The sequence below is a fragment of the Sinohyriopsis cumingii genome, chromosome 11 (genome assembly GCF_028554795.1).
Source record: "Sinohyriopsis cumingii isolate HCF-2022 chromosome 11, ASM2855479v2, whole genome shotgun sequence".
Taxonomy (NCBI): Eukaryota; Metazoa; Mollusca; class Bivalvia; order Unionida; family Unionidae; genus Sinohyriopsis; species Sinohyriopsis cumingii.
This window is the reverse complement of record NC_142971.1, coordinates 99,243,805-99,258,501: the sequence shown is the minus strand read 5'-3', so window position 1 is coordinate 99,258,501 and position 14,697 is coordinate 99,243,805. Positions and strand designations below refer to the sequence as shown.

Genomic DNA, 14,697 nt, shown 5'->3' with positions numbered 1-14,697 from the left:
GGGGTTAAATGGCAAACTTACGAAGATTGTAACGAGATTCAAAAGACTGCTAAAGCTGCTAGAATTGATAGTTCGGATAGGACAGTAGCTAAGTGTAAGAAAGTGTGTGATGCCTAGCTTAGTGTTTGGAATAAATCCTTACTTGGATTAACAAAATTCAGTATCACTCTGATGGAAGAACAAGAGCTATTTAAGACGTACATTGACTGGCCATACTTTTTTTAAAAATGCCCCATGCCTTAGCCCGGTTAGTTCTAGTGTTGTAGCGAAATGTATTCATCAATAGATCAGTAGTTAGGCCAAGTTTTGATATCAATTACATTGACAAACAAACTCCTGCCCATTGACAAGCATATGTTTCGATAGCTGATTGACCATTAACCCTTTTTAGGGTAAGTTAGCAACTATCAATTTCCAGCATGATATCCTTTGATGATAAAACATACAAACATGTTTTTTAAGGTCAGAATCGGTGATCTGGATATATATTAACTGCCTCTTGTACTCCTTTTTGTCATAAAATTAGTTTGAAACTGTAAGTGAACCAGTTGGCCTAACTGGAAATAATGGAGGACTTCGCTAGGTCTGGGATGTAACAGTTTATTAGATTGTTTTCATACATCATCGGGCAGATAATTTCACAAAAATATACAAATCATCGAAAGCAAAGCCAAGGTATTGTTTTATTAAAGATTTAACTTTAAATTGCAAATTATGTAGGTCAGAAACGTAGAGGACAATGCTATGTTGTGGAATTCGTGAGATGTACTTTAAGGTCTAAGCTGTTTTCCGACTTGACACGTATTTGCAAAAATACGGGGAAAAAACAGCAAATCATATACTATTTAACCATTGCCTAAAATTACTACAAGGACATAGACAAATAAATAAACCATAAATTTGCAATCCTGTCAATGGACTGTTGTAATGAAGTTATATTAAGGTGAGCGATTACATTACGAAACCCTCTCCATCTAAAAATAGATGCACTCACGTCTGTGTTGATTCTGTAGGAAAGAAGGGACTGCAACTTTTGATGATGGGACTCCTATTTTTACCAAACTGGGAGTCCTGTACTCCTTGTTTTAAAATCCTACCGAGATCTCTGATAGCGAAAGGATTACAGTCCTCACCCTCCTAGATTTGTCTGCAGCATTTGACACAATAGACCATGATATATTACTTCACCGTCTCCAGCATGTATTTGGCATTCATGATACAGCCTTACTGTGGTTCAAGTTATACTTGGTCAACAGGACACAAATTGGGTCTGCAATGGAATACACTCCAGCCCAGTTGATCTATGTTGTGGTGTTCCACAGGGGTCTGTTCTTGGACCTGTTTTCTTCATTCTGTACACTCAGCGTCTCTCAAGTGTCATTGATCATCATGCAGTGTCTCACCAATTGTACGCTGATGACACCCAAATATACAAATCTAGCCACCCAACTGAAGTTGATGCTATCATTCAAGGTGTAGAGAGGTGCATTTCTGATGTGAAATCATGGATGACATGTAACAAGCTGCAGATGAATGATGATAAAACTGAGGCCATTCTGATCACAACACAAAGACTTTCTCATTCACATCCTTTACCTCAAACAATAAATATCAGCAACACCAACATTAAATTCACACAACCAGTATGAAACCTAGGTGTTACTCTGGACAGTACTCTCGCATTGCACCAACATGTCATGAACATATGCAAGGCTGCATATCTTGAGCTGAGATGCATCAGCTCCATTCGCAAATATCTTTCAGTTGATGCCACTAAAACACTTGTGTGTTCATTAGTACTTTCAAGACTGGACTATTGTAACTCAATTCTGTCTGGTTCATCTCAGTATCTACTCCAGAAAGTTCAAAACACAGCTGCTCGGATCATACTTAGAGTACCATGATCAGAGCACACCTCCCCACTGCTCTGTACCCTACACTGGTTATCCATTGATTCAGAATCAAATACAAAATTTGTTCTCTGTGCTACATTTCACTGACGGACTCCAGTCCAACATAGCTATCCGACCTCACCCACGTGTACACACCAGCAAGATACTTACACTCCTCTTCTGACAATCGTATACTCATTATTCCCACTATGAAAACAAAGTCATATGGACAGCGTTGTTTTGCATACCAGGGCCCAGCAACGTGGAATGAATTGCCAACTGAACTTAGACACAAAGACACAGTGATCCCATTCAAGAGTGCTCTCAAAACTCACTTATTTTGACTGCAAGAACAAACTTAAAGACCTCATAATGTTTCCTACCTTATATATTCTCGGCATGTTTTTTATATTTTCTAATTTCATGGTGTTTGTTTTTGTAATCATATCATTACATGTTTTTTTTATCTTATAGGTGTTGTCTAATGTTGTAAAGCGCTTAGAGCATCTAAAGATTAGGCACTATACAAAGTCCTCATTATTATTATTATTATTATTATAATGCTACATGTCTGTGGCATGATGCCCCAGTGCTAGACATCACTATAAACTGCCACACTGCAGTCATCATAGCGATATGATTGAAAAAATGTTAAAGCTACATTAAAAATCCAAATCACACACACACACTCACCTTTGTAGGATGATTCTCTTTTGTCTGACATTGAAGTTGGACAATTGCAACCCTCTTTTTCTCTACTGGACCCCATGATTTCTCTTGATTCTGTGGCTCAATAACAAAAATCTTCTGCCTTCAGAGTACCATCATCATCATGCTCTGTCAGTGCTCTCTATATAATCCCCACATCTGACCGAAGAGGACAAGCCTTCCTTCAAGTAGTGACTTAGATCTAATGCCATCTCCATCATTTGGCATTGCTCTGATAGGCAACTTGAAGACCTCAGCATTTGTAGCCTTTTTACTTTTCACAGCAAAAAATCTGTCCATTTCACCCTAGCCTTTTACAAGATTCACTTGGCTGTTTTTCATTTTGGGGTCTCCATGTCAACATTACTGACCTGGACATGTCTAAGCCATTTCGGATTCACATGGATATCTCTATGCTGGATCTTGTCTTCAACCAATGACATATCCTCCAGACATAATTATGAGTCAGTTTCATGTATGATTTGCATGCTAAACATAGCAGCTCAGCATTCTCTTTCCATTTTCATAGCTGTTTCAGTCAAAATTCACCTAGAAGATGCCAAAAGAAAACAAGAAGGCAGCCTTAAGAGGTCAAACTTTGTCTTCCAGTTTCTTGTTTCTTTGCCATATAGAGAGCAAGTCCCTATGAAGGCAAGCCTTTCTCTGACTGAACTACAAGGTACAGGGAGAGAAGGGCCAATGTCTGCCCAGTTTCTTTCCCTGCCAGCCATCTTCTTCAACAAAAAATGGTGCCATGCTAAGCCATATTTTTTCAAAATCGCAATGAGAAATAGGCTTCAACATTTCACCATACACTATCTCCTCCATAAACACAGACTCACTGGCATTGTACCATAACTCTCAAGTTCCAAAGAAAGCTCAGACTAGTTATTGACTCATCCCTCTCAGTCAGTACATATGGACAAGCAAGTTCAGGATGGAAACCCTGAAGTCAGTTCTTAATCCCAGAATGCATTTCTTCTTCCCATTCACAAGTCCTACCGACTAGAAATATAGGAGGTTTGCTTACAGCAGGGTTTGCACAGAAATATTTTGGAATTTTAGGCTATTAAAGTACCTGAATTTACCCAAAAGGGGTTTATCTTGGAAAAGTCATAAAAGTTAGTACAAGAAAAATACTATTTGATTTTTTTACCTAAACTGTCCTTGAATAACTGTAAAATTGACTTTTTAGTTTGTAAAAGAAAACAAAATTTATTTTTATGATATAATTACAAAAAGTATTTGGTCATGGGATAATAATATAACAGGGCACTTTCATCATTGACGCCAGTAAATCAAAACATTCTGAGCTTGTGTACTTTATTGTTTTGTATCCAGGAGAAGCACCGAGAATCCATTGGATAAGGATTTGTTAAAACCATTTAAAGGAGACAAACGAAAGGCACTGTGTATAGCGTGTGATTGACTGTTTTACATTTCTAGAACAGATGAAAGTGCCCTGAAGTTGCATATTGTAAGTAACAAATGTAAGTGAAGTTCTTAATCTGCCAATCAGAAGAGTGAGATCTCATTTGTTTTTACCACTCAAAGGACAGGATAGTTCTGTTTAGGCTGTTTCATCCTAGATGTGTTGGATTATTTTTTCAAAGTACATATAATTGAGATCATACAAATTTCTTGTGAGATCAACGCAGTTACTACCATTCTAATGGTAATTATGTGCACTCTCTTGTCTGACTTTGGTCTCAATAGCCTATGCAATATTTGATGATTGTGTTAAACTAAGCCAAAAGATGTTAAGGTCCTTGCCTGAAGGCTGGATTTGTGGAGTAATGAAAGGACTATTAATTGATTATAATTGGGTAAATATTATAGAAGAAACTTTTTTACTTCAGAATTTGTTTTCATATTAAATGAATATTAGTGGTAGGACCTCTGTATCATTGATTTCTGCAGTGTATGTAGTATTACTTACACTTACAGTGTATGTAGTATTACTTACACTTACAGTGTATCTAGTATTACTTACACTTACAGTGTATGTAGTATTACTTACACTTACAGTGTATGTAGTATTACTTACACTTACAGTGTATGTAGTATTACTTACACTTACAGTGTATGTAGTATTACTTGGGTGAATCACAAGAAGAATCTTGAAAAAATTGTTACTTTTACGTCCAGCATTGATCAAGAAATTATTTGTTATTCACTGTTTCTTCTCTGAAGATGCAAGTTCTCTGTCCACATTTTAATGGTTGCTTATTTTTATGGTTTGGCTTTCTTTTCAAGAGCAAAATTTTCCAATAAAATTGGTTGGTTTATTTTCACTAGTTTTTAATTATGGTCAACTTAATTGTTAGTATTTAGTGTATATGCATAGATAACTAAGCATGGGCCAAATCAGACTCTTGCCATGCTTACTTTCATGCCACAGTTTGCTCAGCTAAATGAATGAATGAGTGCAGTCTATTTTCAGGCCACATTATGCCATACTAAATGAATGTAACAATGCTATCCATTTTCAGGCCACATTATGCCATATTAAATGAATGTAACAATGCTATCCATTTTCAGGCCACATTATGCCATACTAAATGAATGTAACAATGCTATCTATTTTCAGGCCACATTATGCCGTACTAAATAAATGTAACAATGCTATCCATTTTCAGGCCACATTATGCCATACTAAATGAATGTAACAATGCTATCCATTTTCAGGCCACAGTTTGCCAAGCTAGATGGATGTACCAATGCTATTTCTTTTCAGGCCAGTTTGCCAAGCTAGATGGATGTACAAATGCTATCCATTTTCATGCCACAGTTTGCCAAGCTAGATAAATGTATCAGTGCTCTTTATTTTCAGGCCAGTTTTCACTAGTAGATGAATGTACCAATGCTGTTTATTTTCAGGCCATTTTTCACTAGTAGTTGAATGTATCAATGCTGTTTATTTTCAGGCCACAGTTTGCACTTCTAGATGAATGTACCAGTGCTGTTTCCATCGATGTGGAGAGCAAGATCTACCAAACTGCCAAGGACCACAACATAACACTTTTGACCATCACTCACAGACCTTCCCTTTGGTAACAAGTTTTATTTTTGCATATTGATGTTATTTGGTACATTTTTCTATTGTCTCATTTGTAAGATTTTAAAGAAGGCAAGATATTTGCAGTCTGAAAATGTTTTGTTATCCTTAGATGTAGACAGCAGGGTACAGATTTGGTTTATGTTTTGTTTATTACTTGTAGTAAAACAATTTGCACTGAATTTTACTTTAGTGTGTTAAATAATGTACTGGAATATAATCACAACTTTTTTTTCTCAACATTACCTCAACATTATTTTAGTTATGTTGCACTTATAAGATGACCTCTACTCTGCAGGAATAGAATTTTAAGTGAAAACAAAAAATGACCTAAGCGAGTATATATGGTAGATATTATATTGTATGGGTACACGTCTGTCATATGGTAGATATTATATTGTATGGGTACACGTCTGTCATATGGTAGATATTATATTGTATGGGTACACGTCTGTCATATGGTAGATATTATATTGTATGGGTACACGTCTGTCATATGGTAGATATTATATTGTATGGGTACACATCTGTCATATGGTAGATATTATATTGTATGGGTACACGTCTGTCATATGGTAGATATTATATTGTATGGGTACACGTCTGTCATATGGTAGATATTATATTGTATGGGTACACGTCTGTCATATGGTAGATATTATATTGTATGGGTACACGTCTGTCATATGGTAGATATTATATTGTATGGGTACACGTCTGTCAAACGGTAGATATTATATTGTATGGGTACACATCTGTGATATGGTAGATATTATATTGTATGGGTACACGTCTGTCATATGGTAGATATTATATTGTATGGGTACACGTCTGTCATATGGTAGATATTATATTGTATGGGTACACGTCTGTCAAACGGTAGATATTATATTGTATGGGTACACGTCTGTCATATGGTAGATATTATATTGTATGGGTACACGTCTGTCATATGGTAGATATTATATTGTATGGGTACACGTCTGTTATCTTCTTGAGGATGCTTAGCAGTATTCATGTAAAATTCAAATTTGAGAATGTTGTGTTCCACCATTTACATGCATCAACTATTTGCTGATACTGATGTTAAACCTTTTCCTTTGAAAAATGTTAAAAAGCAATTGCCTGTCAAGATAGGATTTTCTTAAAAATAGGAGCAGTTTGATCTTCATCAAATTAATGGTTAGTACTGGTGTACAGATGACCTTTGCTGTCTATTGACATGTTGTTACCTAAAGCTGATACATTTTTATTGTCAGGAAAATTACCTTCTTTATGGAATATTCAGTATAATATTTTTCCTGACAGGAAGTTCCACAACTATCTACTCCAGTTTGATGGCGAGGGAGGATGGAGGATGGAAGAGCTAGACACTACTACAAGATTATCGCTTAATGAGGAAAAACAGAAGCTGGAGACACAACTTGCTGGACTTCCCAAGATGCAACAACGACTGAAGGAACTGTGTGCAATGTTGGGAGAGGACTCTGTTCTTCTGAACAGAAATGAGAGTTCGGCTGACCTGGAGACACTTCAGAATGAATTAGAACAAGAAATGAAGCAGCAGCTGCAGCAGACCAGTTGATGTTATGGATTTGTTAACTTTATTTAGGATTTTTTGTTAATTAATTTGTTAAATAAGTTCAGTTTAAATAATGAATCAATTACTTGTCAACCTTATTTTTCCATTAACGAAATGAGCATTATGAGCCATAAGGTCTGGAACTACTTCAGATTGAAATTTATGGAACAGCCATCTTTAATTTGAAAATCTGAGAATGATAATATTTTTTCTTAGATGTCAGCAAAAAAGGGGATATTTTCAAAAATAAAACTACCATTTATGTCTTCAGATCCACTATTACAAGACCGTTTTCACAATTCTAACACCTTTTGATAATCTTTTTGGAAAATATTCCCAATTTTAATTCTGTAGTACTAGCATCACAGGGGGAATCAGGAAGTCACAATGACATAAAAGGTTCCAACAATAGTCATTGCTGGAAATGTTGACATTTGATGAAATAACAATATTATTATCATGTTCTTGTGAATATTTGTTGTAATTTTATAGAAAATTTCATGTAAGTGTTCATTAGATACAAACTTTATATTAGTTGAATAATAGTAATGTGCAATGAGATTTGGAAACTTCAGGCTAATGAGCTCACATATGAGACCGTCCTATAACATATTTCAACCGATTTGGTATTTTTTAGTTTCATAGCTATGTGACATTTTCTAGGTACTTTGTTGCAGTCAGTCACACTATTATAATGTGACATAATGAAAACAATATATCCAAATGTATAATTAGATACATTTGTGAGATAATTTAAGGAGTGACAATAAATCCTTACATGAGGAATTAAATGAATTGTTTAAGATTAATGAGAAGAGAATTTCATGTACTTTTGTTTTTCAGGATTTATTTTTAATTTACCCCATTGAGAGATACAAGATTTGTGTAGTTTTTCCCCAGAACTTGCCATCTGTGCCTAAAGTTGTGGACGTGTGAATGCTTCTCTATAGGTTTTCATAGGATCACTTTGCATTGGGACTGTACAATCATACTTTTTTTCCACAACAAAATGCACATAAACTGCTGCCCACAAAAAGTAGTAAATTTAGTGATGAAGACAACTGCACATTTTTGCTGACATTATAGTACAGTTGAAGGAGACATCATGGGTATAAATTAGGAAGTCTTTTGAAGTTATCATAAAACCTTGAACAGAACTAATCCTACAGTGTAAGCTGTTGATTCAATATAAACAGTGAGGGCTTGACATATCTTACTGCCATAACAATTAGTACTGTATAGTTCTGTCCCAACCATGTCGACTGTAACTTGAGACCAAATTTTCAAGAATGTCCCATATAGTTGACAACCCATATTAACACTGTTCCACAACATGAAGTCTAAAATTGCTTTAGTTATACTATACTTACTCTCTTGCCATTTTCTTCATAAAAGTAAATCCAGGTACAATCAGGTAGTTGCATTTTTGAAGATGTCTTGACATGTCATTTGGTTGAAGAGTGATGGTAGCGGAGTTATGCCAACTTTGGTTGAATTAATTGTTAAATTTCTTTAACGAAACGAATATGTCTAATCTCAATCTGCTGAATGTGCTTAGACATTCATTTCATTGAAGAAAATGCAGCCATTATTCAGCTGACCTTGTCATTGCTTGGCTAACTTGTTACATACAGTTATCTTTACTTGTGCACTTGATATCATGAGAAGTGTGTACTGAGCCATATCCATGAGACACATGAATAAGAAATAAGTTATTGATCATGCATTTGGACAGTATTACTGAAGAGATTATTTTATACAGTAAATTGACTACTGACAATAATTGTAGGTGTTGAATGATGAATATTCTGTTCTTAAAGATCCAATGTATTATTGTTTGTTCATGTTATCTTTCCATCAGATGGAGAATATTCCCTTTAAGAGAATGCTGATTTATCTAGAGTGGATTTGACATGTATGAACTTGTGTACAAAGTGGACTGTACATGCATGAACTTGGAAATCTTGATGTGTATAAAGTGGACTGTACATGCATGAAGTTGGATTTTTTTATGTGTACAGAGTGAACTGTACATGTATGAACTTGGGAGTTCATGCTGTGTACAGAGTGGGACAGGCTTGAAGGGGAGGAAATGCATACAAAATAGTATCTCAAAATCATTGGCCTTACATGGTAGATATCAGACAAAGCTTAACAGACTTGACCTAAACTTGGGTTTCATGGATTACCTACATTTTCAACATAATAACTGATGAAATTTAAGTAAGAAAACAAAATAACATCATAAAACTCTTTGCTTCATAATGCCTCACACCAAACTAGAGTTCATTATTCTTGTATCTTGCTACAGTAATACAATGTGCTGTCAATTTTAAACTCCATGCCACCACCTGACTATATCCCAAAATAACTGGCTGGAAAAAATTCACTTTTATATATTCAATGCTTATAGATTCAATATTTAGTGCATATAGTTTCTTTCTAAAGTATAAAATGATGGCAGCATTCTTGTTTGCTTGTGTATTAAGCCAGGAGTCCCAGGCTGGCAAACTATAAAGTTTCTGCTAAATGATGTTGGGCTTCAAACTTGGCAATCATTGTTATTGCTTTCATTTTTTGGGTTCGATTTGGTCTTTAGTTGTTTATAAACTAGTTTTTCACGATTAATGACAAGGAATCAAGATAAATTTATCCTTAAAAATCAGTCGGTTAGTCTGAATTTGGTGATTCTACTTAGCAGAAGCCATTTGCATTTTTGTCGTATTTGTGATGTTCTCTTATCTCTGATTTGCTGTTTTAATAAAATCATATTCTATCATCACAGAAGCTTTCAGAAGGCCCTTTCTACAAAAAGGACATTCCCATTAATTGGCATTATGAACTATGTAGGTGGCAGGTGCTTACAAGAGGCATCCAGAAATACTTATATGGAGATAAAACAAGGGTGTCCAAACACACATTGAAATATGGTAGAAGCTTCAAAACTTGCATGAATTGCAGCAAGTTAGGGGCATCCAGATGTATGTGTACTTGTGATAGGGATCATCTAGGAAATCATTGTTTATCCAATAATCTGAAAAATTTGATAAAGTTCATTTATCAAACCAAATTGGCTGTCCAAAGTACTTATTGACAACTTTGTCTTGTACTTGAGACTAATGTAGCTAGCATTTTACTGATGCTGTCCATTTGAAAACTTGTTGGTTCTTCTATTGTTTACATTACCTGAATAACAAGATAGCATGTCAAGTTTCTTTTTTTAAATATTTTTGTGTTCTGAATGATTTATTCTGTGTCACTAGTAATATCCAGATTCAGTTTAGTAGCAGACCTGCCAACCCAAAGAAGACCACCTCAGTAAGGCAGTCGATATTTTTCCATAAGTTTGACCACTTTTAAGTAAGGTGTAATAGGTTGTCATCGACTGCTATTGTTGGAAATATTTATTTTAAAAATTTTGGCATTGAAAACTGATGCAGCCACGGTAAACATTATGTTAGGACTGTTCCAGTAAAACATACCTGGGACCCAGGGAAGGCACTTTTGATGTGGGTTACTTACATATAAAGTGCAATTTAGAATTTCCTTATCATTTTAATATGAACTCTATGAAATTAATTTAGTACCCTGGCAAATATTTTTCTAAAGACTGCCTTCCCGGCGTAATATGTATATTTAAATTGAACAGCCCTTTCAGTGACAATACCGGCAATTGTATCTCCCACACGAGACCTACTAAATTCAACACATGATGTCCAATAAATGTAATTGATTCTTCCTGCTTTTATTCAGAACAATGTGATTATTCCTTTTTATTCTTCTGTACTGAATATTAATACTTTTTAAGATGCATATTTTCCCTTTTAACTTCAACATATAATATTAATACTTTTTAAGATGCATATTTTCCCTTTCACCTTCAACATATAATATTAATACTTTTTATGATACATATTTTCCCTTTCAGTCTGTATTGTAAGGGTCATTTTCATAAGACTTATGGCAAAATAGTAAGGGTTGGCAGGTCTGTAGTAGTCTATTGTGATGTGTTTTGCAATATTTTATTTATAAAGGTTTCCACAAGGTACACAAAGTTGAATAAATGTTAAATATTAATTCATATGCATTTTTTTTCCTTGATGTTGTCAGCAATACTTGTAGAATTCCAGGTAAACATTGTCTTTGTTGAAAAAGTTCATTTTTCAATGGACTTTTGATGAAAAGTTTGGAGGCCTGTCTCAGTTTCATATATTGTTTTTGTCCTCTATAAAAATTGTAAATTTAGTTCCTAAATATTTCAAACTTGAGACATGTGCATTACCCACCATGTTGACCATGTCAGTTATATACCTTAAGGAATTTATGTATCACATGTCCAGGAACTATTGTGATATAAATATGTGCACTCATTTTCGTTTTCATTAGTAACTCACTATTAATTAAATAGAAAAGGAAGAAAAATTGTATACATCTTAACTCTTAACACTGTGGAACTTCAACAGAAGCTGAATAAATAGGAAAATAATTAACAGGGCCACATTAAATTACGGTAGCATTATGCATTGTAGGCAACTAAATTCTACTACAGTTGCATACATGTGACAGAACCACGATATAAAAAATAGATTTTAAAATTTTGATCAATAAATTGGCTTCTAAATCAATAGGATTTTTATTGACTTAATTTTGTGGTGTAAGGGGACTAAAAATGATATGTATTCTCTTCATGTTAAAATCAAACATCAAGTTTTAACAGTGAATCAGATTTTGATGGACAATGTTACAATATCAAGTCAGATTATTTTCAGTTAAATGAAAAAGGGGTAGTTCTGTATTTCATAGTGCACTGCAAAGACTTTTTAAACAAAATCCACAAGCAATTTTAGTGTCTTTCGCCAGTTCACTGCCCTTTTTTCATTCCCTATAAAACATCTTGCACAGCCATAACATAGAAGACAAAAGAAATCAAAATACTTGCATAAGTGGTTTTGCTGAAATTGTGATTTGGTCTGTCTCTCTTTTATATCACCTCAACAAAAAGGTCGGTCAGTTTTTAAGTCTCACAGCTCATAATGGACCACCTTTTATCAGTAGTATAGCATGTCAATAAATATCCCACCTTTGGCCTTGCTCTCTAAATCACAGCAAGGTAATCAATTGACAGCTGTTTTTTACACATGCCAATAGAACTTGTATTTAGTTGCTACATCACTGAAATTTTTCCATTTCAAATAATTTTCAACCTCGATTAACAAACATTACTTAGAGAAATTGTATAAAATCGTGAAATAAACAGTGTAAAACACACATCAGGCAATTGACAGCACACAAAATTTAAGATGAATCAAATTATATATTGGAGATCTGTATAGCAGGCTCTTCAGTAGTTGAAATAAAATTTGCATGAATTATTTTGTGCATTGTTCCTGGTTCGCAGCTGTCAGCGTTCGTCATGTAATGCTGCTTATTAACAGTTGTTAGCCTTTCACTATTATTATACAGTCTTGATTCTTGCCTGTCAAGATACCTTGTAATATGCTTTTGAATATGTGTAAGTCTTCAGTAATACTTGAAATAAATTTTATTGATTGTGATGACTGCAGAAATTCTACTGCAAACCATTTTTTACTCGGCACTCTAAGGGTTTATACAATATCAAGTTCAACATTAAGTAAGCCTAACTCCAACAATTCCTCAACAGACATCACATAATGGTTTTTGATGCCTTGTGGACATAGATTGGTTGCATATAACAAAAGTTTTATATTTATGTACAAGAAAATTCCTCATTAGGCTTGATTGAATTAAACAATTAGAATGCAGGATGTTTTTGATTTTTTTTGCAAAGATCTCATGCCTTTGATCAAATGATTGCCGGTCCTGGTAATGAACATCAAGTCATAACTACTGTATATACTTGCTTACAAGTTGAGCCCAACTATGAACAATATAGACCTGATCAATAGTTGAATAATGCACCAGCATAACCGGGTTATGTTCTTTGTTCTACTGGTTACTCCTGACAAACTGCATAGACCCAGCTCTGCCAGTGCATTATTTGCCAGATTTGGATTTTGCAGTTTATAGCTGGACTCAACATATAAGTGAGTAAAGACTGCATTTTTTTGCTGTACCAATACTCGTCCATTAAGGATATCATGTCAGTCTTATTTCAGAGACAAGTATAATTGCACATTTTAGTGAGCCTTTGTAACAAGCATTTTGATTGGTTAAAATCAGAATATAATACATAAAGCTAGAAGTTATTAGTTCTTAACACCAGGAAAGAATTACTTTTAGTTTCCTGCGCTGTGACAGTAGTTGTAAACAAGGGTTTTAAAAAAAAAAAATTTATTTCCTAATATTAGTTTTTATTACTTTATGACAGACTTGAACTTATTTTTCAGGATAATGAAATCATGAAGCTAGAAAATCAACACATTGCAAAAACTTATTCACTTTCCTACCGCCATTAATGATTTGTCCTATCAAACAATTTTCAAGCTTCATGACCTCATGAATGATGTAAAATATGAATTTCAAGTTTTAAATACTTATTTAATTTTAATCATTACCAAACATGATGCATTGTATGAATTTGAAATAAAAATTAAATAGTATTAGGAAATCTATGAATATGCATTACTTCTTATTTATTTATTAATATGAGTTAAATAAAGTTGAATGAAATATTATACTTGGATCTTTTCCATTCACAAAGAGTGACCATTTCAAAGTAGAGCTTTAACACTGTTGATAGGTCCTAACATATCAAGCCAATTCATTTGGGATTAAAGATCTCAGAGATAAAAGCAGGAGAGAGTGGACTCTTACAGCAATTTTGCGGAATGGATAATGTAAGGTAATGCAGTGCTTGTGATGACAGCCATAACTTCATGAGCTGAAATGCCTTGCAAATTCATGAGTTCGGATTATTTCCCGATATGCGGAATCAATATCCCATTTTATCCAGGATGAAAGTGTCTGTGTTGAATGTTGTCCTTTCCTGTTTGAGGGTTAACCAGATTTATGATCTCCCTAAAGGACCATTGGAAGTACCACTTCAGAGCTTGCACTAGGTTCTGTAGATGAGGTGTCCAGACTAGACAGATTTCATTACAAAAGTCTGAATCCCCATGAATGCAAACTGTTCTTGGTAATTAAAGCAGGGGCGGTCCCATCATGTTGGAACTTCAAGTATTTCATGTCAACTGACCCAGCATGTATCCCGCTAATTTTGCCTGCCGTCGCCAGTGCAAGTAGGAAGCAGATTCTGCAAGACATATTAACTCAAAATTTAACAGCAGATAAAAAAAACCTCATTTCATATCCTGTCTTCCATGATGACATGGCTTGTCTGAGATTGTGTAATGGTGCTATTTCTCATAAGAGCCAAAATATAAATTTAGCTATTGAGACAATGATGTGATCTTTTTTCCCTCATACACTTCAGGTGGAGCGCTGTCTCACTCAGTATTCTCTGCCACCTGATTAAA

General features: G+C 34.5%; 1 protein-coding gene across 1 annotated transcript in view; it reads left to right on the top strand.

Moving 5' to 3' along the window:
- Positions 1 to 13,896, top strand: part of LOC149789098 (ATP-binding cassette sub-family D member 2-like) — a 52,317-nt gene extending 38,421 nt beyond the window's left edge. Inside the window, exons 9-10 of the mRNA XM_089975294.1 lie at positions 5,528 to 5,653; positions 6,967 to 13,896. Coding sequence (XP_089831420.1) covers positions 5,528 to 5,653; positions 6,967 to 7,243 — 403 coding nt within the window. The 3' untranslated portion in view covers positions 7,244 to 13,896. The remainder of the gene's footprint in view (positions 1 to 5,527; positions 5,654 to 6,966) is intronic.
- Positions 13,897 to 14,697: the final 801 nt, after the last annotated feature.